The sequence below is a fragment of the Macaca thibetana genome, chromosome 15, assembly GCF_024542745.1.
Source record: "Macaca thibetana thibetana isolate TM-01 chromosome 15, ASM2454274v1, whole genome shotgun sequence".
Lineage (NCBI taxonomy): Eukaryota > Metazoa > Chordata > Mammalia > Primates > Cercopithecidae > Macaca > Macaca thibetana.
In genome coordinates this window covers 13,706,918-13,729,742 of record NC_065592.1, presented here as the reverse complement: position 1 = coordinate 13,729,742, position 22,825 = coordinate 13,706,918, and the positions used below count along the sequence as shown (strand labels likewise).

Sequence of the window (22,825 nt, the reverse complement as noted above, 5' to 3'; positions counted from 1 at the left end):
ATTTTTATGCACATTAAACTGTATACTAATGATGATGGCACAATAATAATATTGATCATGGTAACAGCTGACATATATTGAGACCCAACTATGTTCCAGTTATCATTCTAAGCACTTTACATATTGTAACTTATTTAACCCTAACAACAATTCTGAGTTTAGTAGTATAATAAAACCAATTTTACTGGGGAAGAAACAAACACAAAGAGATTAAATTACTTGCTCTAAGTCAGGCGTCCCCAACCCTTGGGCCACAGACCCTGTGGCCTGTTAGGAACCAGGCCGCACAGGAGGAGGTGAGCAATGAGTAAGCATTACCGCCTGAGATCCGCCTCCAGTCAGAGCAGTGGTAGTGTTAGATAGCAATGTGAACCCTATCGTGAACTGCGCATGTGAGGGATCCAGGTTGCACACTCCTTATGAGAATCTAAAGATCACGATGATCTGAGGTTGAACAGTTTCATTCTGAAACCACCCCCTCACCCTCCCCTACCCGACCCCATCTGTGGAAAATCCGTCTTCCATGAAACCAGTCCCTGGTGCCAAAAGGGTTGGGGACTGCTGCCCTAAGTCACAGCTAGTAAGTAGAAGAGGCAAAATACAAGCATGGGCAGTCTGATTCTAGAAATCAATTTACTCCCTAGAACCCACATTACATTTACTGTAGACTGTTGAAGGGAATTGTAGAAGATGTTTAAGAGAGTGATATGGTCACCAGGGCTGATTAGGAGGATCAGTTTGGCAGTAAGCATGGAAGACTGTGTCAGAGGGTGAAAGAAGAGAGACTGATGCTGGGTAGGCCAATCTGGAGACTTCTAACATAGACTAAGCTAGATTTGCTGGAAATCCTGAAGTACAACCAGTGGCAGTGGAGATGGAGGTATTTAGTTGAAACTGACTGAAGAAAGAAAGGGAGGGTCTAATCTAGGAGGAGCCCCATGGCCTTGGCTTTGTCACCTTTGTCATGGTGTGGCCAATCATTGGAACAGAAAGAGAGGGAAGAGCAGAACATGTGCAGACAAAAGCTAAGCCTGATGAGAAAGTTCACCCGCACCACTGGGCAAGAGGCCAGTCTGCACAATAGCCTCCCTCAGGAAGGAGAGAATGCTGCCCAAGGTAATTCTTGCTCATGCCAAGGGGTAGATGTAGCTATTTTCCTTGGCCACTGCAGAGTACAAAATGGTGGGGAAGAAGGCAGTGCAGAAAGACAAGGCAGCCCAAGTGGCGGAAATCACTAGGTGTGGTTTATCGGTGATGAGATGCTATCTGTTTGTATGTATCTCTGAATACAGCTCTCCCTTTCCCTGAGAAAAGCATGTCACCCACAGGAGACATAAGGCTCTTTCTGATGTAAGCAGGACAAGCCAAAGTTGGAGACAGTTCTCTTGCAACCATGCTGTTTGCTGGGCCTACAGCTCTGAAACTCTAGGGTTTGTGAAGTCACCAGAATCAACCCTGCCTTTCTAACACCAGACAGTCCAAAGAGAACAGAAGTTACCTCTTTCAGGAGTTCTTGCACATGCTCTTCTCCTGATAAGTTCTGTTCTAGTCTCTTCTCCAAGGATGCGACCTTCTCTTGCAAATGTATAATAATGTCTTCTTTCTCTTGAGTTTCAGCAGTGACCTGCAGGTGAAAGCAGAGATCACTTTATACTGTAAGCCCTCTCTTCCTTCCTTCCTGCTTTCTCTCGGGCCATCACATTTTCCTGCAATTCTGTCCTCAACTGTATCCTAGAAGAACAAACAGCTAAGAGATCTTCCCTGAAACTGGGACACAGAAAATGCAAGATTAGAACCTGGCAAAACTCAGGGATCCAGCTCAGACCTAGTGCAACAAGAAGCAAACACTCTTCCCAATTAAACAACTGACGGTCTGGAACAAAGGAATTACTTACCTGGTAGAGGCAGCAGAACTAACTCCACCCAAGAAGCACCTAGCCTGCCCTGCAATGACCTATGGAACAATGCTCCCGAAAGCTGAGGGGCTGGATAAAGCAGTGATAGTGCTGATGTAGTGGCTTAAAGGCTAAAGAGAGAACTTCTGAAATGATGAGATTCACTTGGCTCACAGCACAGGGACCACAGCAGAGCTGCCATGCCTCTCACACCTTGGCTCTAGACCAACAGCTGCCCGCTTTATTTCAGTCTCTCTCTTTTTTTTTTTTTTGGAGACGGAGTCTCACGCTGTTGCCCAGGCTGGAGTGCAGTGGCACGATCTCCGCTCACTGCAAGCTCCGCCTCCTGGGTTCACGCCATTCTCCTGCCTCAGCCTCCTGAGTAGCTAGGACTACAGGCGCCCGCCACTGCGCCCAGCTAATTTTTTGTATTTTTAGTAGAGACGGGGTTTCACTGTGGTCTCGATCTCCTGACCTTGTGATCCGCCCGCCTCAGCCTCCCAAAGTGCTGGGATTACAGGCTTGAGCCACCGCGCCCGGCCTCTTTTTTTTTTTTTTTTTTTTTGAGACAAAAGTGTCGTTCTGTAGCCCAGGCTGGAGTGCAGTGGCACGATCTCGGCTCACTGCAACCTCCGCCTCTCAGCTTCATGCCATTCTCCTGCCTCAGCCTCCCGAGTAGCTGGGACTACAGGCGCCTGCCACCATGCCTGGCTAATTTTTTGTATTTTTAGTAGAGACAGGGTTTCACCATGTTAGCCAGGATGGTCTTGATCTCCTGACCTCATGATTCACCTGTCTCGGCCTCCCAAAGTGCTAGGATTACAGGTGTGAGCCACTGCACCCTGCCAGTCTATCTCTTTAGCTATGATGGTAGTGGTGATAGTGGCAGGTTGGGACTAACTTGATTCCTTTTACTACTACTAATCTTCAACTGCTGCTTGTATTAGTCTATTCTCACACTGTTATAAAGAATACCTGAGACTGGGTAATTTATAAAGGAAAGAAGTTTAACTGACTCACAGTTCCACATGGCTGGGAGGCCTCATGAAACTTAAAAGCATGGCAGAAGAAGGGGAAGCAAGGTACGTCTTACATGGTGGCAGGATAGAGAAAGCAAGCGAGGGGGGAAGTGCCATACTATAAAACCATCAGGTCTCATGAGAACTCACTCACTATCACAAGAACAGCAAGGGAGAAATCTGCCTCCATGATCCAATCACCTCCCACCAGGTCCCTCCCTTGACATGTGGGGATTACAATTTAAGATGAGATTTGGGTGGGGACACAGAGCCTAACCATATCACTGTTCAATGTCAAAGCAGAGTTCTTACCTGCTTTGAATACATGAGTTCTTACCTCCCCATTGAGGATGTCCATTCTTCCCCAGAAAAGGTTGTATGGCAACAAAAATCTCACTGTGAAGACTTGTACCTCTTTACATATACTCTGTTCCCTCAAATTCCCTTATCTTACACTTCTGTTGCTCCATCTCAAGCCATAAACTTTTATGTTCAGTTGTAACTTGGCCAATCTCTCCTCAGAATAAGATGCAGCAACCAGGCTGAAGGGTTTTGGGAAGAAATATTTGTCATTCTGAATTCTCACAGGTGGACAACAGAGATAGTGGAGGGGAAGTCTGAAGAGTAGATTTATGACCCCACGATTCAATAAGCTTTCATCAAGCCTCAACTCTATCTGCTGTTTTCTGAGGATACAATCAGACATAATTCCAGCATGGAGGCTGGTGGTAGAGACAGACACACAACTAATTACAAAACAATACAATTGTGCTTCAACAGAGGGACATACACGGGGCTATGAGATATCAGATGCAAGAGGGATTAACTGGGAGAATCAGATCAGGCCTCCTGAATGGGCAAGTCCAGGTGAAAGAGGGTGGAAGAGGAACAAGCATTCTGCATAAAGGGCAGCACATGCAAAGGGGTAACAGACAAGTCCTGCAAGGCTAGAGGCTGGGTGAGGAGGAAAGAACAGCTGAACACAACTCCCAGGTCTGTGACTCAGCCACCTGGGCAAATGGTAACATCATGCAAGGCAGATAACACAGGAGAGAAGGCGAGTTTGATAGGAAAAAAAAAAAACAGTTTTGGCCATGGTGACCCATCTTTATGGGTCTCTTATTAATAATGTTAATACTAGCAATAGTAATAACTGTAATATAGCAGCAGCAGCTATAACAAGATTGCAGCAGCAATCTTGAAAAAGCATAACTGTAGGCTAGGTGCGGTGGCTCACACCTGTAATCCCTGCACTTTGGGAGGCCGAGGTGGGTGGATCACGAGGTCAGGAGATCAAGACCATCCTGGCTAACACGGTGAAACCCCGTCTCTACTAAAAATACAAAAACAAAATTAGCCGGGCGTGGTGGCAGGCACCTGTAGTCCCAGCTACTCGGGAGGCTAAGGCGGGAGAATGGCTTGAACCTGGGAGGCGGAGCTTGCAGTGAGCCGAGATAGCGCCACCGCACTCCAGCCTGGGCAACAGAGCAACACTCCGTACCACAAAAAAAAAAAAAAAAAAAAGCAAAAGCAAAAGAAAAAGAATAACGGTTGATATAAGAGTTGGAGAACTAACGTTACCCAATTTCTTTTTTTTTTTTTTGAGACGGAGTCTCGCTCTGCCGCCCAGGCTGGAGTGCAGTGGCCGGATCTCGGCTCACTGCAAGCTCCGCCTCCCGGGTTCACGCCATTCTCCTGCCTCAGCCTCCCGAGTAGCTGGGACTACAGGCGCCCGCCACCGTGCCCGGCTAGTTTTTTTTTTTGTATTTTTTAGTAGAGACGGGGTTTCACCGTGTTAGCCAGGATGGTCTCGATCTCCTGACTTCGTGATCCGCCCGTCTCGGCCTCCCAAAGTGCTGGGATTACAGGCTTGAGCCACCGCGCCCGGCCTACCCAATTTCAACTCTAAAGTGACATTGATCAAGACAGTGTGGTAATAGCGTAAAGACAGACATGTAGGGTCAAGTGAACGCTGCAAGCACTTTCTGTTATGTTTAGTCTTTACAAACACTATTAACCACATCCATTTACAAGGAAATTGAAGCTTAGGGACTAGCCCAAATGCACACACCTATTAGCGACAGATTAAGAATTTAAATCCAGGTCTTCCGGATCTAAAGCCTGCATTTGTTCTCCTATACATCAATCTGAATTCAAGAGGTATAGATGATCCTTTCCAGTTAAAACCGAAACAACACATCTTACACAGGTCACTGTGTTAGGCAAAGTTAGGGGCAGAAAAAGAATCAGTGGCCAAGTTCCATTTATGCCTCTTGTGCAACATATTGATGTGCAACCTCCTTCTCCAGGCTGGCTGATTTACTTCAGGCCCTCTTACACCTCATGTGGACTATAGGAACACCTACCAAGTCATACTCCCTGACCCCAAACCTGCCCCTTTCCTAATGATCACCCTCTTCACCTACTCCCTACCAAGTCTGGGCCTCACAGTTATAGTCCAAGAATATGGACTGCATCAATTCTGGGTGTGTGGTCACTTGATTCAGACAGACATGAGTCTGAATCCTGGCTCTGTTCATTGACTCCAGCTGTATGGTCTTGAAAAATAATTTAGCCTTTGATGTCAGATGCTCATTACTATCACCTGTAAAATAGGAAAACAATGTCTAACCAAAGGGTAGTTGTGAGGACTCGATGAGTCCCTAACTGTAAAACACTTGAATACTGAGCTCAGGGTAAATGCTCAGCTATTCTTGTTAAATATTCACTAATGATTATTTATGGAATTTCACGTTCACTATTTACTCTATACAACTGGCCCTGTATACCTTCCCAATCTCATCTAGCACTGTTTCCACTTCCTCCCTAAGCGCTAACCACTTACCTATCCTTTCTGTTCTCCCAAAATGCCTTTTTTCCTTCATTATAAATGTATTTGTTGCACCAAGACCAGTGGCTTATGCTTGTAATCCCAGGACTGTGAGAGGCTGACGCAGGAGGCTTGCTTAAAGCCAGGAGATCAAAACCAGCCCAGGTAACAGAGGGAGATCCTCTCTCTACAAAAGTAAAAAAACTGAAAACAAAAAAGGTTGAGGTTGCGGTGAGCCGAGATCGTGCTGTTGCACTCCAGCCTGGGCATCAACAGCAAAGCTTCGTCTCAAAAATAAATAAATAAATACATAAATAAAATAAAGTGGCTGGGTGCCGTGGCTCACGCCTGTAATCCCAGTACTTTAGAAGGCCGAGGCACGCAGATCACGAGGTCAGGAGTTCAAGACCAGCCTGACCAATATGAGGAAACCCTGTCTCTACTAAAAATACAAAAATTAGCTGCGCATGGTGGCACGTGCCTATAGTCCCAGCTACTAGGGAGGCTGAGGCAGGAGAATCACTTGAACATGGGAGGTGGAGGTTGCAGTGAGCCAAGATCACATACACTCCAGCCTGGGCGACAGAGCGAGATTCTGTCTCAAAATGAATGAATGAATGAATGAATGAATGTACTTATTTAAGTAAAAAAAAAAAAAGTAAGGTGAATTTCATGAAAATATGTTAAGTGCAATACAGGTTAGGAAGAACATAAATTGGGAAGTGGAAAGATAATGGCTACAGTTGAGGAACTGCTATCTAATAGAGTAAAAAATGTATAATTCTGAACGTTGTGGGTTAAATAAAAACAAAATGAAAAGAATTAAAATTTTGTTCCCAAACTGACAGACATCTGGTACGAATAAACTAGAAAAAAATAGAAAATGCATAAATACTACCATGAATGAAGATAGGGCAGTAACTAAAAAAAGAATACAAGAAATACAATGCCAAAACATTAAACTTATAGCAAATGAACAATTATGTAGAAAAATATAAATTAACAAAAACTTAGGAAGAAATATAAAACTTAGAATTACCATTAAATAAATCTATTCAGTAATTAAAAATCTTCACACAGCCAGGCAAAGTGGCTCATGCCTGTAATCCCAGGACTTTGGGGAGGCTGAGGCAGGAGGATCGCTTGCGCCCTGGAATTCAAAACCAGCCTGGACAACATAGTGAGACCTTGTCTCTAAAAAAAAATTTTTTTTTAATTAGCCAGGTGTGGTGGTGTGAGCCTGCAGTCCTCAATATATGGGAGGCTGACGTGGGAGGATCACTTAAGCCCAGGAATTTGAGGCTGCAGTGAGCCATGATTGCACCACTGCACTCCAGCCTGGGTGACAGAGTGAGACCCTGTCTCAAAAACAAAAACAAAAACAAAAAACAAAACAAAAAAAACCACCAGCGACAAAAATTTAAATTTTGATATGTCCCTACTATATTACCATATAATTGAGAAAAAATAAATTAGAGCTCCAGGTATCATATGAATGTTTTCCGGGAGCACAATGTTGAGCATAAAAAATAAGTTTAGAAAAATACCTACAGAATGACTTCAATTTTTTTTTTTTTTTTTTTAAGAAGCTCCAAATCAACAGGTCTTTTATTGCATCATTTAAATATCACAAGTAGGTCTTAGGAGTCATCTGGCATCTTCTTTCTGTAGCTGGATAACTCTTAGATCTTATTCATCAGCCTGCTGAACAGTTCCTTTTTCAGAGACATAGATACCATCCAAAAATTTCCTGATATCCTTGTTTTTAACTGTTGTAGCTTGCTGAATCAAAGCCACTGAATTTGAAACAAGTTCAATGTCATTTCCTTCAAGGATTAATTCATCCTTCTGGGCTTGAGATACTGAACAAGCAACACCTGGTCTCATCCGAACCCTGCGGATGTATTTTTCACCCAAGAAATTTCGGATTTCAACAAGAGACCCATGCTCCTGGATAACGACATTGATGGGGAAGTGAGCATACACAGACCTCATCTTGTAATGGAAGCCCAGTGTAACACCCTTGATCATGTTCTGTACATGACTACAAAGAGTCCGAACGGTAGCCAGTTCCTTTCTGTTACCCCACCATTTGTCAACCCAAAGCCTCTTTTTTTTCTTTCCAAGAAGACTGAGTTCTACATTGATGTGATTGAAGTCCCTCCGCAGGGTTCCTCTGGGGCCCTTCACGATAACTGTGCGTCCCTTCAGAGTAATGTCAACAGTTTCTGGAATGTCGACAGTCTGATTGCTGAGAATGGTCTTTTTTTTTTTTTTTTTTTTTTTTTTTTTTTTTTTTTTTTCTTGAGACGGAGTCTCGCTCTGTCGCCCAGGCTGGAGTGCAGTGGCGCGATCTCGGCTCACTGCAAGCTCCACCTCCCGGGTTCACGCCATTCTCCCGCCTCAGCCTCCGAGTAGCTGGGACTACAGGCGCCCGCCACCACGCCCGGCTAGTTTTTTTTTTTTTGTATTTTTAGTAGAGACGGGGTTTCACCATGTTAGCCAGGATGGTCTCGATCTCCTGACCTCGTGATCCACCCGCCTCGGCCTCCCAAAGTGCTGGGATTACAGGCTTGAGCCACCGCGCCCGGCCGAGAATGGTCTTCATTCTCACAGTAGACGCAGCAAAAAAAAGCCAGAATGACTTCATTTATACAACATTAATAAGCATGGAAAACTAAAGAAGATATTGTTTAGGGATAAAACTGACAACATTAGAAAGCAAAGCAGACAATGAAGCAATCTCTGGATAGTACTTACTTCCAAAGGAAAAAGGAATGGGATGGAATAGTGAAGGGCACAGAGGGAACCTCAAAGATAAACACATTGTTCTTTTTCTTAACCTGAGGGATAGCTCAGAGGGCTCATTGCCTTGTTATACTTTCTATCGTACTCATATTTTATAAATATGATTTTATATATACTCAGTAAAGACAAGAAAAAAGTGAATTCCAAATTAACAATCTTCACACAATACCGGCCCATCTGTTGTCCAAGCCAGAAGCCAATAAATCACCCATAAAAATACAGACTTTTGTCTTCCTCTCCTCCCATATCTGTTATATTAGTAAGTCTGTCAATATTTCTTACATTTGTCTACCCACTATTATCTTCACCACCACACTTGTCAAAGCCTCCATCATCTTATGGTCGAACAACTGCAAAAGCTTCCTAAGTGGAAGACCCTCTCAGTCTCCTAATGGCCAGAGTAATCTGTTATTCTCTCTTATTCTGTATGTCACTGGCTTTCTTCTAGTTCCTTGAATGTGCTAATACTTTTATTTGCCTCAGAGTTTTTGTTCATGCTGTTCCCTGCCTGAAATTCTCTCTCATTATCCCTTTCTCTCCAGCCTGAGCACTGCATCAAGTGTTACTTCCTTAAGTGTTCTACAGCTCCAAGACTGGATCTGATCTGATATCTTTTAATAGGATCTCACAACATCTCGTAGTTTTCTTCCGGAACACTCATCACAGTTAGTAATTATATATGTGATTACTGATTAATGTCTGACTTCCCTTCTAGACTATAAGCATTACAAAGGGAAGAACTGTATCTATTTTGCTCACCACAATATTATGAACACCCAGCACAGAGCCCAGCACATAGTAAGGCTTAACTAATCTTTCTAGCATGAATGAAGAAACTTACTGTGACCACAGTCTGGACTTCCCTGAGCCCCATTTTTCCAATTATAAAAACAACAGATGGTTCTAATTGACATCAAAGGGTCCCTTGAATATCAAAGTTGTGGCCAGGTGCCTATAATCCCAGCACTTTGAGGGCCAAGGTGGGCAGATCACTTGAGGCCAGGAGTTCAAGTCCAGCCTGGCCAACATGGTAAAATCCTGTCTCTAATAAAAATACAAAAATTAGCTGGGCATGGTTACATGTGCCTGTAGTCCCTACTATTCAGGAGGCTGAGACGGGAGGATTGCTTGAGCCCAGGAGGTGGAGGTTGCAGTGAGCCAACATCATGCCACTGCACTCCAGCCTGGGTGACAAAGTGAAACCCTGTCTCAGAAAAAAACAAAATACAAAAACCAAAGTTGTGTGTCTGTTGTCCCCCTTCTTCCACGACCCCAAATGTACTCTCTAACCTTCTGCCTTTTCTGCCTCCTGTTGTCCTCCTGATCCTTGACATTGCAGTTCCTCTAGGAAGATTTCCTTGACTCCTGGGCTGGAATGTACTTCCCCTATAGCATATATTTTGTATTTGAAAAATCTAGGGTTGAGTGTGGTGGTTCCCCTCTGTAATCCCAGCACTTTGGGAGGCTGAGGCGGGTGGACTGCTTGAGCCCAGGAGTTTGAGACTAGCCTGGGCAACGTAGCAAAACCCCATCTCTACAAATAATAATAATAATAAAAATTAGCCTGTTGTAGTGGTGTGTGTCTGTAGTCCCAGCTACTTGGGAGGCTGAGGTGGAAGGATCACTTCAGCCTGGGAGGCTGAGGCTACAGTGAGACGTTCATGCCACTGCACTCCAGCCTGGGTGAAAGAGCAAGACCGTGTCTCAAAAAAAAAGGAAAAGAAAAATCTAGTTCATTTACATGAGACTTCTTGTTTGAGCATTTCTTTTCTTGTGATTACAATAGGTTTGAGTTCTATAATGAAACTGTAAGCCTCTGAAGGAAAACAACATCTGTACTGAGATTTTTAGTTCGTTGAGGGTAGAAAGCTTGTATCACAGTCATTCATTCATATATATATTTACTGGGTGCTCCTTATTGTGAGGCAGCAAAGTGCAATAGAATAAGCATGAGTTTTGGAATAAGACTTGGGTTAGAATCCAACTCTGTCACTTACTGTATAATTGTGAACAAGGTCAATAACCTCTCTTAGTTTCCACTTAGATATCTGTAAGTATGATAATACTTAGCTAGAAGGGGTATACAGACCTCTATTGACAAAATCTTACTGTACTGTAATTATGCTGTAAGGCTCTGTCTCACTTGAGATCAGCATTTCTCAAAAGATGAGGGTAGGGTGGATGGCACTGCCCAACAGGGGGGTGGTTCTGTGATGTGAGGGGAAGGGCTGGATGTCAGTGACTAAAGGATGCTATTGGCATTCGGAACCCAGAGGCCAGGAATGCTAAATGTCCTGCAATGCAATGGATGATCATACAATACAAGTTGTTCTACTCAAAATGCCAGTAAGAAATATGCCATTGGGAAATACTACTTTATTTTATTTCTATTTATTTATTATTATTTTTTTGAGACAGAGTCTCTCTCTGTCACCTAGACAGGCTGCAATGCAGTGGTGCAATCTCAGCTGACTTGCAACTTCCACCTCCCAGGTTTAACTCAAACTCCTGCTCAGCCTCCCAAGTAGCTAGAATTACAGGCACACGCCACCACACCCAGCCTTATTTTTATATTTAAAGACAGTCTTGCTCTGTTGCCTGGGCTGGAGTGCTGTGATATGTTCATAGCCCACTGCAGCCTTGAATTCCTGGGCTTAAGCGATCCTCCCACCTCATGATCCCAAACGGCTGGAACTACAGGTGCACACTACCACACTGGCTAATTTTTTTTTTTTTTGGTAGAGATGGGGTCAAGAGGAGGACCTCATGTGATCCTCCTGCCTTGATCTACCAAAGTGCTAGGACTACAGGCTTGAGTCACAGTGCTGGGCCTAAGAAACACTACTTTATATTCAGTAATATTATTGTTCATCTTTATATTCTCAGAGTTTAGCACAGCCCTAATGTAGAAAGAAAACAAATGTATGTCAATGAAATGAAAAAACAAATTGTAATGACATCATTTGATTATGTGCCATAGAACAAACTGGATTACAGCCAAGTATGTCAAAGGTACAGCCCTGGTCATGTCAGCCACTATTGTTATATTTTTCATGCTCAAGGTCCATTATGTGCTTAAAGATATATTTGAGTCAGGCCAGGTACAGTGGCTCATGCCTGTAATCTCAGCACTTTGGGAGGCCGAGGTGGGTGGATCACGAGGTCAGGAGTTTGAGACCAGCCTGGCCAACATGGTAAAACCCCGTCTTTACTAAAAATACAAAAATTAGCCAGGTGTAGTGGCGGGCGCCTGTAATCCCTGAGCAGTAAGAGCAAGACTCCGTCTTAAAAAAAAAGAAAAAAAAAGAGACATATTTGAGTTGACCAAATGGTATAAGAATTCCTGATGGGAAAATACTGACTACTTCTGCTAAGCAATTGTATGGCCATTTCCATCTGAGTGCAGCCTGGCTAGAATAAGAAATGGAGCCATGTGGACTGCATGAGAAATATATGTTCAGTAGTCACTCTTAGGCAGAAATATCTGAAAGAACTAGTTTTTATGAATCTTAGAAATCCAGGTCTTCTCCTCATACTCTACTTACCTTTTGCAAATCAATGGAAAGCTGCTGAATGAGTGCTTGGAGCTCTTGTTCCTTTTGTTCCAGGGCTGTGATCTTACTTTCTGCACCTGTTTTTGAAGCTATCACATGATCTCTTCATCAAAAGAAAGCAGACAATGAACAAATTTGGATATCTCATCTAATATACAGTCTTCTGTAGGAAAAATACAAATTGTTCTTTCTATGTCAGGGCTACAAGCATCATTAGCCACATGCAGTTTTCAATGGGAAAAGCCTCAGCTCTCTCTGAAGCAGGAGCCCAAGGAGAAAAAGTCCATCCTAGTTTAAGAAAGAAATCCTGACCTGCCTCTCCTTAGTCTATAATACCTTACAAACTAAAACCACATTGAATTGCTCAGCAGGGCTGGAACTGTCCTGAGTTTCAGCAGCTGAAGGGGAAAGTGGGTTGGAGGTAGGGTGGGGCCTAAGTCCTAGGCAGGTAAGTATGTGTCCAGAAGCCTTTGCCAGCACTGGAATCAGAAAATGGTGTAATGAACAACGGGGAAAGGTGAGCAGGCTATAGCCAGAACTACACTAACACCTCTTCCCAAGGGCCCCACAGACCAAGCAAGAACCTCTGCTCTTCCAGCGTTGAGTAGTGTCTCTGCAATTCTTCTAGCTTCTGGCTTAAGTCTGATGACATCTGGTTGGAGTTCATCAACTCCTCCTGGGTACGACTAAGTTCTCTGGTTCGTGCCTCCAATTCTTGCTCCATTTTCCCTAGACTTTCTTCTTTTTTTAAAAGCTGACACAAAAATACAAAGTTTCATTGGGCTATGCTAAGAAAAATACATTTAAGACCGGGCAGGTGGCTCACGCCTGTAATCCCAACACTCTGGGAGGCCGAGGCGGGTGGATCACTTGAGGTCAGGAGTTTGAGACCAGCTAACTGTTTGCCATGGCTAACATGGCAAAACCCTGTCTCTACTAAAAACACAAAAATTAGCCGGGCATGGTGGCGGGTGCCTGTAATCCCAGCTACTTGGGAGGCTGAGGCGGAAGAATCACTTGAACCTCAGAGGTGGAGGTTGCAATTAGCCAAGATCATGCCACTGCACTCCAGCCTGGGTGACAGAGCCAGGCTCTGTCTCAAAAACAAAAAAAAATTAAAAAAGAAAAATACACTTAAAAACAAATCTGGGCTGGGTACAGTGGCTCATGCCTGTAATCCCACCATATTGGGATGCTGAAGCATGCATATTGTTTGAGCCCAGGAGTTTGAGACCAGCCTGGGTAACATGGTGAAACATCATCTCTACAAAAAATACAAAAATTAGCCGGGAATGGTAGTGTGCCTGTAGTTCCAGCTACTCGGGAGGCTTAGGTGGAAGAATCCCTTGAGCCCTGGAGGTCAAGGCGGCAGTGAGCCACCATCATGCCACTGCACTCCAGCCTAGGTGACACACACACACACACACACACACACACACACACACACAAAAGAAAAAAGAAAAAAAAATCTAAACTTGTCAGGCGTGGTGGCACACACCTATAGTAAATGCTTACAGTCCCAGTTATTTGGGAGGCTAAAGTGGGAGGAGAGCTTGAGCCCACGAGTTTAAGGCTGCAGCGTGCTATGATCACACCTGTGAGTAGCTATTATACTCCAGCCTGGGCAACACCGTGAGACTCCATCTATTTAAAAAAAAAAAAAAAAAAGTGGACCAATAACCAAACTTTTATAACATTTTTGTGGGCTTATAAGAGGATTTATATACCTAGTAGGTAAAAAAAAAAAAAAAACAAAAAAACAAAAAAACAACAACAGAAAAAGAGAACATTTCAAACAGAAGTTTTCTATTTTAATAAATTTTAAAACATACAAATATGATTAACATCAAATATGATTAGTATCAAATATTAGTGGTGTTATGTTTATCAGCAATTAGAGAGTGATGACTAGTAAAATCTGAGTGAATAATCATCTATTCAGTATTTAGCTACTAAAACAAAAATGCATACCATGTGCTTTATTTTACTTAGTTCCTGCTGCTGGAACCCCTCTAATTCATCCATTTCATCTCTCCTTTGGAAAAGATTCATACTCTGGTTCTTCATTTCCTGTAACTGGGCTGTCAGAATAATTTTCTCCTATTTGAAAGAAAGACATCAACTCAGGCAACTAAATCATTAGAAATCTGTATTACGAAAGTGAAAATCTTTTCTTTTTTAAAATCATTTTTATCTTTAGAGACAGAGTCTCACTAGTTGCCCAGGCTGGCCTTGAACTCCTGGGCTCAAGCAATCCTCCCACCTTGGCCTCTGAAAGTGCTAAGATTACAGACATGAGCTACCACACCCGGCCTGAAAGTGGAACTCTTAATAAAGGAAAATCTTCAGGAAATCTCATGCCAGTGGATAATAATGCAATGATAATGGGAAGCATTACAGAAATATGGCATTATTTACAAATTCTTTAATTAAATAAATCCTTTAGAGAATTTAATTATTTATTTAAAAATAAATGTGTTTTAAATAATTGTGAAAAAGGGGAATAAGAGCAACAATTATGTAGAACTTTTTTTTTTTTTTTGGTAGAGACAGGATCTTGCTCTATTATCCAGGCTGATCTTGAACTCCTGGCCTCAAGACATTCTCCTGCCTCAGCCTCTCAAAGTGCTGATAGATATGAGCCATTGTGCATGGCCTACGTAGAACTTTAAAGTTCTTACATCTACTTAGCAAGTCCAGATATATATTTTATGTGTCTATTCTTTTGTTGTTGTTGTTTGTTTTTTGACACAGAGTCTCACTCTGTTGCCCAGGTTGGTTTGCAGTGGTGTGATCTTGGCTCACTGCAGCCTCCACCTCCCAGGTTGAAGTGATTCTCATGCCTCAGCTTCCCGAGTAGCTGAGACTACAGGCGTGCAACACCATGCCTGGCTAATTTTTCTACTTAGAGATGAGGTTTCGCCATGTTTGCCAGGCTGGTCTCGAACTCCTGACCTCAGGTGATTCACCCACCTCCACCTCCCATAGTGCTGGGATTACAGTTGTGAGCCACTGTGTCCAAGCTTATTTTACCTGTCTATTCTTGTTTTGTTTTGTTTTGTTTTGTTTTTGAGATGGAGTCTTGCTCTGTCGCCCAGGCTGGAGTGCAGTGGCACAATCTTGGCTCACTGCAAGCTCTGCCTCGCAGGTTCACACCATTCTCCTGCCTCAGCCTCTCGAGTAGCTGGGACTACAGGCGCCCACCACCACGCCTGGCTAATTTTTTTTTTTTGTATTTTTAGTAGAGATGGGGTTTCACTGTGTTAGCCAGGATGGTCTTGATCTCCTGACCTCATGATCCGTCCGCCTCGGCCTCCCAAAGTGCTGGGATTACAGGTGTGAGCCACCGTGCCCAGCCTACATGTCTATTCTTGGTGACACACTGAACTGGCTGAAAAACGCGAGTAACAAGTAAGATTGAATGCCTGAAAAAAATTAAATGCACGTAGATTAAATGTAGAACTGATTTCAGTTAACAAGATAAAAAAAAAAAATTAGACATGACTGGTGTCAGCGGGTTACAATTTATTAAATGATCATTTCTAACAGTGGACTCTTGCCTCTAATCCCCGCACTTTGGGAGGCCAAGGTGGGCCTATCGGTTGAGTGCAGGAGTTGGAGACCAGCCTGGGCAACATGGTGAAACTCTCTCTCTATAAAAAATACAAAAAAATTAGCCAGGCATGGTGGCATGTGCTTGTAATTCCAGCTACTCAGGGGGCTGAGGTAAGAGAATCACCTGAGCCCAAGAAGTCGAGGCTGCAGTGAGCTTTGACTGTGCCACTGCACTGCACTCCAGCCTGGGCATCGTGGTGAGACCATGTCTCAAAAAAAAAAAAAAAAAAAAAAAAAAAAAAAGAAAAAAGGACTCTTTTAAGGATTAACCCTGCTGTTACAGTTTCTAATTCTTGACTGAAAAAACAAACAAAAAAAACCAAAAAACCCAAAACATCTTTAACAATGAAAGTGGCTTCAAAGACCTATATAGGTGTCTCATTACTACTTCCTACTCTAGAAAATTTCCCCAACCTCTTACACCTGTGATCCCAGCACTTTGGGAGGCCGAGGCAGGTAGATCACGAGGTCAGGAGATCGAGACCATCCTGGCTAACACAGTGAAACTCTGTCTCTACTAAAAATACAGAAAAATTAGCCAGGTGTGGTGGCAGGCACCTATAGTCCCAGTTACTTGGGAGGCTGAGGCAGGAGAATGGAGTAAACCCAGGAGGCGGAGCTTGCAGTGAACCAAGATGGCACCACTGCACTCCAGCCTAGGTGACAGAGTAAGACTCCATCACAAAAAAAAAAAAAAAAAAAAATTTCCCGCAACCTCTCCTTCAAAAGAACAAAACAAAACAAAGAGAAAATTCCCTTTGTGAACCTTATGAACCTAAGTAGGTTTTTTAGTTGGTTCAGCCCTATATGGATACCCTTTACCAAAATTTTAAAAGATAAAAAAACAGTTCAATGAGAATTTCAATTGCCATAATTTTAAGAGTTTCTTTTATGACAAGAAAACCTTAATCCAACCCATACCTCCATATTTAAGAAGACTGTCATTAATAGCATATGTTTGAGGATTTTTTTTTTTTTTTTTCAAGCACAGGTTTCCTTGGGACTTGACTTTTCTATAATTCTTTCCTGATATAAAAATGTTGCCAGGCACAGTGGCTCATGTCTGTAATCCTAGCACTTTGGGAGGCCAGGTAGGAGGATCACTTTGGTCTATGAGCTCAAGACCACCCTGGGCAACACAGTGAGACCTCATCTCTATTAAAATTTTTTAAAAATTAGCTGGGCATTGTGGCTCATGCCTGCAGTCCCAGCTACTCAGGAAGCCTAGGGGGGAAAATCATTTGAGCCCAGGAGGTTGAGGCTGCACTGAGCTGTGATTGTGCCACTTCCAGTCTGGGCAGCAGAACAACCCCTTGTCTCAAAAAAAGTTAATGTATTCTCTCAGCTTGATAATCGGATTTCTATAGAACAGAAAGTAAATAGTTAACTTGGTGTTTTATGGCAAAAAAATAGTTGATCTAATGATTATTTTAAAACTAAAATGTTTTTCCAATTGTAGACTTGAAATTTCATCTTGTTCATATGTGGGAGCCAGGAATATATTACTTAAGGTACCTGCACGGTGTTATGCAAGCAACGGTATAAGAATAATCAATTTTCCTCATCTACATCTAGCAAAGAGGTTCTCATATATGTTCAATGCTCAGCCTTGAGAAATGCCTTCCTTCCCCACTGCTTCATCTTTAAGTGTTCCTAATATTACCACAGTGTCAATCAGAACCACAGCAGGAAAGAGATGGCCAACTCCAATCAGGCATTTTGAGGATGGTTTAATAAAAGGGCTTATCAAAGCTGTGGGATGGGTAATATAGCCCAAAAGATAATGTGCTGGTAACAGTTGGGCATAAACAGGCAAAAAGATGAAGAGGTTATAGGAAACCCAGAGAGAGAAAAACTATGTCAAGAAGGCAAACCAAAGGTCCCACTGAAACTGTGACTTTTGGCCATGGGATGCAACTAAGCTGAAGAGACCCCACATGGGGAAAGGTGGGGGAAGAAACTTCCTGACCACATCTTCTTTCACACATGGTTCTTTCAGGGTTCCCCACTGGCTGAACCCAACCGGATGCCAGAGGGCATTTTAAGCCCTGCTGATACAGTCTCTATCAGCGTTCAGGTATGCAGAGAAAGGGAAGAGAGGAGGAGTGCAGAGTATATCAGGAGGGGCAAACAAAAGACATCCTGCACAATTCACCAAAAAAGGGGAGGATCTGAGCTTTTCGAGTCAGTATCTAATCATAAACTGTCCTGCTTCCAAGAGGTGGTATAGCAATCAGTATGTTGGTTACTGGATAAAACGTTTTCCAAACCCTAGAGATGAGACCAACAAAAATGAGACAAAAATAAAGATGAACTAACCTTTTCAAGCTGATCCATCTTTTCTGACCATTCCTAAAACAAAACAATACAAAAGTATGGTTTCCAGTGAAGAGCATCTGTAATACCAAGATTTCCAGAAAACAGAACAACCCAAATCTTCCCAGAAAGCAACTAACCCAACAAAACAAAAAAGCCAATTAAAAAAAAATCCATAAACTTGGTTTAAGAAAGGCAAGAGTCGGCCGGGCGCGGTGGCTCACGCCTGTAATCCCAGCACTTTGGAAGGCCGAGGCGGGCGGATCACAAGGTCAGGAGATCGAGACCATGGTGAAACCCCGTCTCTACTAAAAATAGAAAAAATTAGCCGGGCGCAGTGGCGGGCGCCTGTAGTCCCAGCTACTCGGGAGGCTAAGGCCGGAGAATGGCGTGAACCCGGGAGGCGGAGCTTGCAGTGAGCCGAGATTGTGCCACTGCACTCCAGCCTGGGCGACAGAGCAAGACTCCGTCTCAAAAAAAAAAAAAAAAAAAAAAAAAGGCAAGAGTCACAGCAGTAGAAGAAAATGCACTTTATCTAAGATTCTAGAATAGAATGAATTCATGAATACAAGCCCGCAGATTTTTACTAAGCAGGACACCCAAGAAAAGCCGTATCTGCTGTTCTGATGCAGCTTCTCAGCTTGTTCCTGGGAGTTTTGCCATGAGTACTGTTGTTTCTTGGGAGTGGGTAGCTGGGACCAGCTGAGTTGAGTAATTCTGCAAATGATGTTTAGAAATTAATTCCTGAAACTGGGGGAGTAGGGGGGATCTTTTGCAGTCCCTGATCATTATTTTCCTTTTCATTTTGATTTTACCAACATGCTTTATGCCATCTGTGTAAATTAAAAGAAAAAGAATCATGCCCCTTATTCACAAACCATAAAATAGTGAGGAAAAAAAAAACCCATTCGCACAAAAGGCAATATACTGATTGCCTATAATCAGAATCCATGAATTTTAGATTATTTCTTCATTTATATACATTCATACCATAGTTATCCACTAAGTATTGGTAAATGGTATTTTTTCTGACTAGTAAATGTCCTAGATGATGAACAGACACTTTAAAACCAATCAACCAACCCACCTCCTCCAGATGAAATAAATTACACAATTTCTTAAGTGAAACATAACAAGCTGTCTTAATAAATCAAAATTATCATTACAATATATTGATGCTTATCTTAAATTTAAAATGTCATCTATTATTTTGAACAAAATATACTTCATAATTAATGTAATAGCCAGTAACAGAATTATTTTCCTTCCTTGTGGTTATTCATTCAGCATCTTCCAGTGGTTGGTTCTGTTGAGATTATAGGAGTTCCCCTCTGTCCAGCTGGTTGGGATTGAAGAAACGTGGGAACAGAGGTTGGAGAACTCTGTATACTATGGATTATGACTACGTTAATAATATCTTCTCCAGGATAAAAGGAAAATGTCTGGGGCTTAGACTTTCAGAGAGGTTTTTAGAGGGCAGAGACCTTTTCTCTTATTTTGGGGCCTGCCATCAGATTACAGATACACTATTTCCCTTCTCAATTTTATGAAACTATATAGATGCAAGGAATGATACTCTCACATTCTGGACACATTTCATGATTAGAACTGTAAAGTTTCTTCACTTTACAAGAAAAGGCCAAAGAAAACCTTAAAGAACTTATAACATTCCTTTTCTCCTAGGCTATAAATATTTTCTGTAGGTTATGTCATGATTTTTGAAGTCATGTCACTAAGTGAAATCTTTCCACTAGTTTTGGGCAGTGCCACATATAAAATACCTGGTCCTTTCTGGCTAATGCCAAAGCCAGTCCTTCTGCCATTTTGGCTCTGTTGGCTTGGAATGTCTCATTCTGCTCTTGAAATTTCCGCATGGAAGCTGTTAACAAAGAGGCTCTATTTGAGATATGAAAATACTTCAGAAACAGCATGACAAATAGCCCATGTGATTATTTTAAAACTTTCACCTAATGAAAAAGGCCAAAGTCACATAAGTGGATTATGGTACTAGGAAAAGCTTGATCCACCTCAACTTTCCAGAAGAATATTTTGGCCTTGGTAACAGACCACAGTGTTTGCTTGTTTGTTTCCTTATTGTTTTTGTTTCTTGTAATAGACAAGTATATATATTTAGAAAGATGCCAAAGGTAACTTCTTAAATGGTACAATGATAGAACACTGAGTTAGGTAGGTTGCCAGAAAACATCAAAGCTGATGCTAAGTGATGGCTACTACCACTTTATCAGAATTAAAAACAAAAACAAAAATCAAAACAAACAAACAAAAAGCCTTGCTTTTATTTTCCTTAAAAGTTTTTTTAGTACATATCAGCAAAAAAATAACTTTCTACTTCTACTAACATCTTTCTTGGATGGTACCCAAAGAACATATGATTTAGGGCAGACTACATAAAATGTATGCTTTATTGCTGAGGGAGTGATGACAGGGATTTCTCCCAGTTACTCAACACAGCAGTAATGAAGCTGTGGTGAGAAACCATTTCCTAATCCAGACCTAAGGGATAGGTACTAGATTTTATTAAAACCTGAGGGCAGCCTAAATAAAGGGGTCAACTGGATAGAGACAAGCTGATACACCTAATGACCTACTCCTAAGAATCATGCCTTTATAAAGCAACATAAATAAAACTTGTATACTTATAACTTTTATATCAGCCAAATGTTTTATCAACTTGATTAAGAAGTATACTACTTATAAAATAAAGATTCATGCTTTCAAGAAGGACAAGCTTAACCATATGCTATTGTTTCATTTCAAAAAACTAAAGCTTGAAGAGATTGAAAAAGCAGGAAAGAAATACGTACAATCCTGGTGTTTTTCTAATGCAATTTCAAGCTTCTCTTTTATCTTCTGCAAGTTTCGGACCTGTTCAGCATAGTCTTGGGTGAGGAGGGTGACGCACATACCAGAAATGGACAAACATCAGGAAAGGAAGTTAATTAAACCAAAAAATGAGTGGAAATGATGATGATTTTCTTAACCTGAAAACCACTCCTGTTAAGGAAAGCTAGGCAGACAGCCTCCCATTAACAATGAACAACACAGGAAAACAAGTATAGTACAAATTATCCATGGTGTATAAATGGTGAGTACAAAAAGGCAGGTTTGTTTAGCCTTGATGGAAAACAAGAATTAGGCTTAGCCTAGTGATCAGAAATGTCCTGCTAGGAAAAACACAGATTTATCTCATGACTTAATTTCAAATCTCAGTTTCCACTTCCTCTTCCAGCCTTAGCAGTAGGACAGATCAAAGCGAACTCACTAAACAGCTCACTTACAGTCCACACAACTCAGGAACAGTAGTTAGGGCGATAACAAACACCTTAGGTGCAGCATTGTCTTTATAGTGATAGCACTTAATTCTCTAAAAAAGTGAGCTCCCTTTCTACACAGGAACTTGGTTACCTATGCTATATTAAAAATGTGAATGTCAGAATTAATTATCTAGGTGGCCAAAGAAGATAATTATGGTTTAGTGAAAACATAGACAGTAGCTCAAATCCCAACTCTGTCAGTCCTTAGCTGCGGACCTTAAGCAAATTATTGATCCTGTAGTATTAGTTTCTTCATATATTAAATGATATTAATTGTACCTACCACAAACGATGCATTAGATAATAAAACATTTTACATGCCTTAAGTGCTTTGCACACAGTGCTCAATAAAATGCAGCTGTTGGCCGGGCGCGGTGGCTCAAGCCTGTAATCCCAGCACTTTGGGAGGCTGAGACGGGCGGATCACAAGGTCAGGAGATCGAGACCATCCTGGCTAACATGGTGAAACCCCGTCTCTACTAAAAATACAAAAAACTAGCCGGGCGAGGTGGCGGGCGCCTGTAGTCCCAGCTACTCGGGAGGCTGAGGCAGGAGAATGGCGTAAACCCGGGAGGCGGAGCTTGCAGTGAGCTGAGATCCGGCCACTGTACTCCAGCCTGGGCGACAGAGCGAGACTCCGTCTCAAAAAAAAAAAAATAAATAAATAAATAAAAAATAAAAAATAAAATAAAATAAAATGCAGCTGTTATTGTTGTCACTGTGACAATTATTATTACTCATACTAATACTGTAGGACAATACTCAGGACATAGTGGGCCCAATAAATGGCAGCTCTCTTCCCTGTCCCTTCTCTAATGTAAGTCAAGCCCAACTATTCTTCCTACCATATGGGGAAGGTACATATATTATTTTATAACTCTCTCTTCAACATTAAACAAGTGTAAAATTACTTTACCTCTGTTACTGATACTATGTATGGGTAGGAGTAACAGGATAGCAACAATTAAGTTTAAAGCAGATGGAATTAAGACTCTAGCATCAAATAAATCTGGGTTTGGATCCCAGCTCTACCGTTTACTACTTGTAAGGCCTTAACCTTGCTAAGCCTAATAAGGCTCTAGTGAGGACAAAATAATTAGTAGTTATGAATTATGCTATGAACTTTTGATAGCTACACAAATACAAATACTTCACATACAATGTGGTGAATCCGGGTCTGATAGCTACACAAATATAAATATTTCACATACCACTTGGTGAATTTGGGTCTGCTGTTTTACTCCAATAAAATGGGCATTAAAAGGCCAAGGGACGGCCGGGCATGGTGGCTCACGCCTGTAATCCCAGCACTTTGGGAGGCCTAGACAGGTAGATCTCGAGGTCAAGAGATCGAGACCATCTTGGCTAACACAGTGAAAACCCGTCTCTGCTAAAAATACAAAAAAAATTAGCTGGGCATGGTGGCAGGTGCCTGTAGTCCCAGCTACTAGGG

At 42.1% G+C, this 22,825-nt stretch overlaps 3 protein-coding genes across 15 annotated transcripts in view; all 3 read right to left on the bottom strand.

Moving 5' to 3' along the window:
* The window catches only part of RPL35 (ribosomal protein L35), a 199,427-nt gene that overhangs the window by 57,484 nt on the left and 119,118 nt on the right, over positions 1–22,825 (bottom strand). Inside the window, exon 1 of one of the 9 annotated variants that reach the window (XM_050760633.1) lies at positions 9,807–9,816. The exons of 6 other annotated variants lie outside the window; for them this stretch is intronic. The gene's annotated coding sequence lies outside the window, so the exon portion shown is untranslated. Of the gene's footprint in view, positions 1–474; positions 485–7,827; positions 7,838–9,806; positions 9,817–22,825 lie in introns of those variants that run through there. 2 more of the 9 variants (XM_050760629.1, XM_050760637.1) reach the window with 2 other exon arrangements.
* GOLGA1 (golgin A1) overlaps positions 1–22,825 on the bottom strand; it is a 69,101-nt gene that overhangs the window by 35,640 nt on the left and 10,636 nt on the right. For all 5 annotated transcript variants that reach the window (XM_050760593.1, XM_050760591.1, XM_050760589.1 and 2 more), the window contains 7 exons: positions 20,863–20,937; positions 19,819–19,916; positions 18,041–18,073; positions 14,078–14,206; positions 12,691–12,860; positions 12,098–12,209; positions 1,499–1,624 (listed from right to left, as the gene is read on the bottom strand). In XM_050760593.1, the coding sequence (XP_050616550.1) occupies positions 1,499–1,624; positions 12,098–12,209; positions 12,691–12,860; positions 14,078–14,206; positions 18,041–18,073; positions 19,819–19,916; positions 20,863–20,937 (743 nt within the window). The remainder of the gene's footprint in view (positions 1–1,498; positions 1,625–12,097; positions 12,210–12,690; positions 12,861–14,077; positions 14,207–18,040; positions 18,074–19,818; positions 19,917–20,862; positions 20,938–22,825) is intronic.
* LOC126937837 (60S ribosomal protein L9-like) lies at positions 7,335–8,729 on the bottom strand. Its single transcript, XM_050761603.1, has 2 exons — positions 8,722–8,729; positions 7,335–8,112 (listed from the first exon to the last, which is right to left on the bottom strand). Exons 1-2 carry the CDS (start codon positions 8,727–8,729, stop codon positions 7,434–7,436), a joined length of 687 nt encoding a protein of 228 aa, XP_050617560.1. The 3' UTR covers positions 7,335–7,433.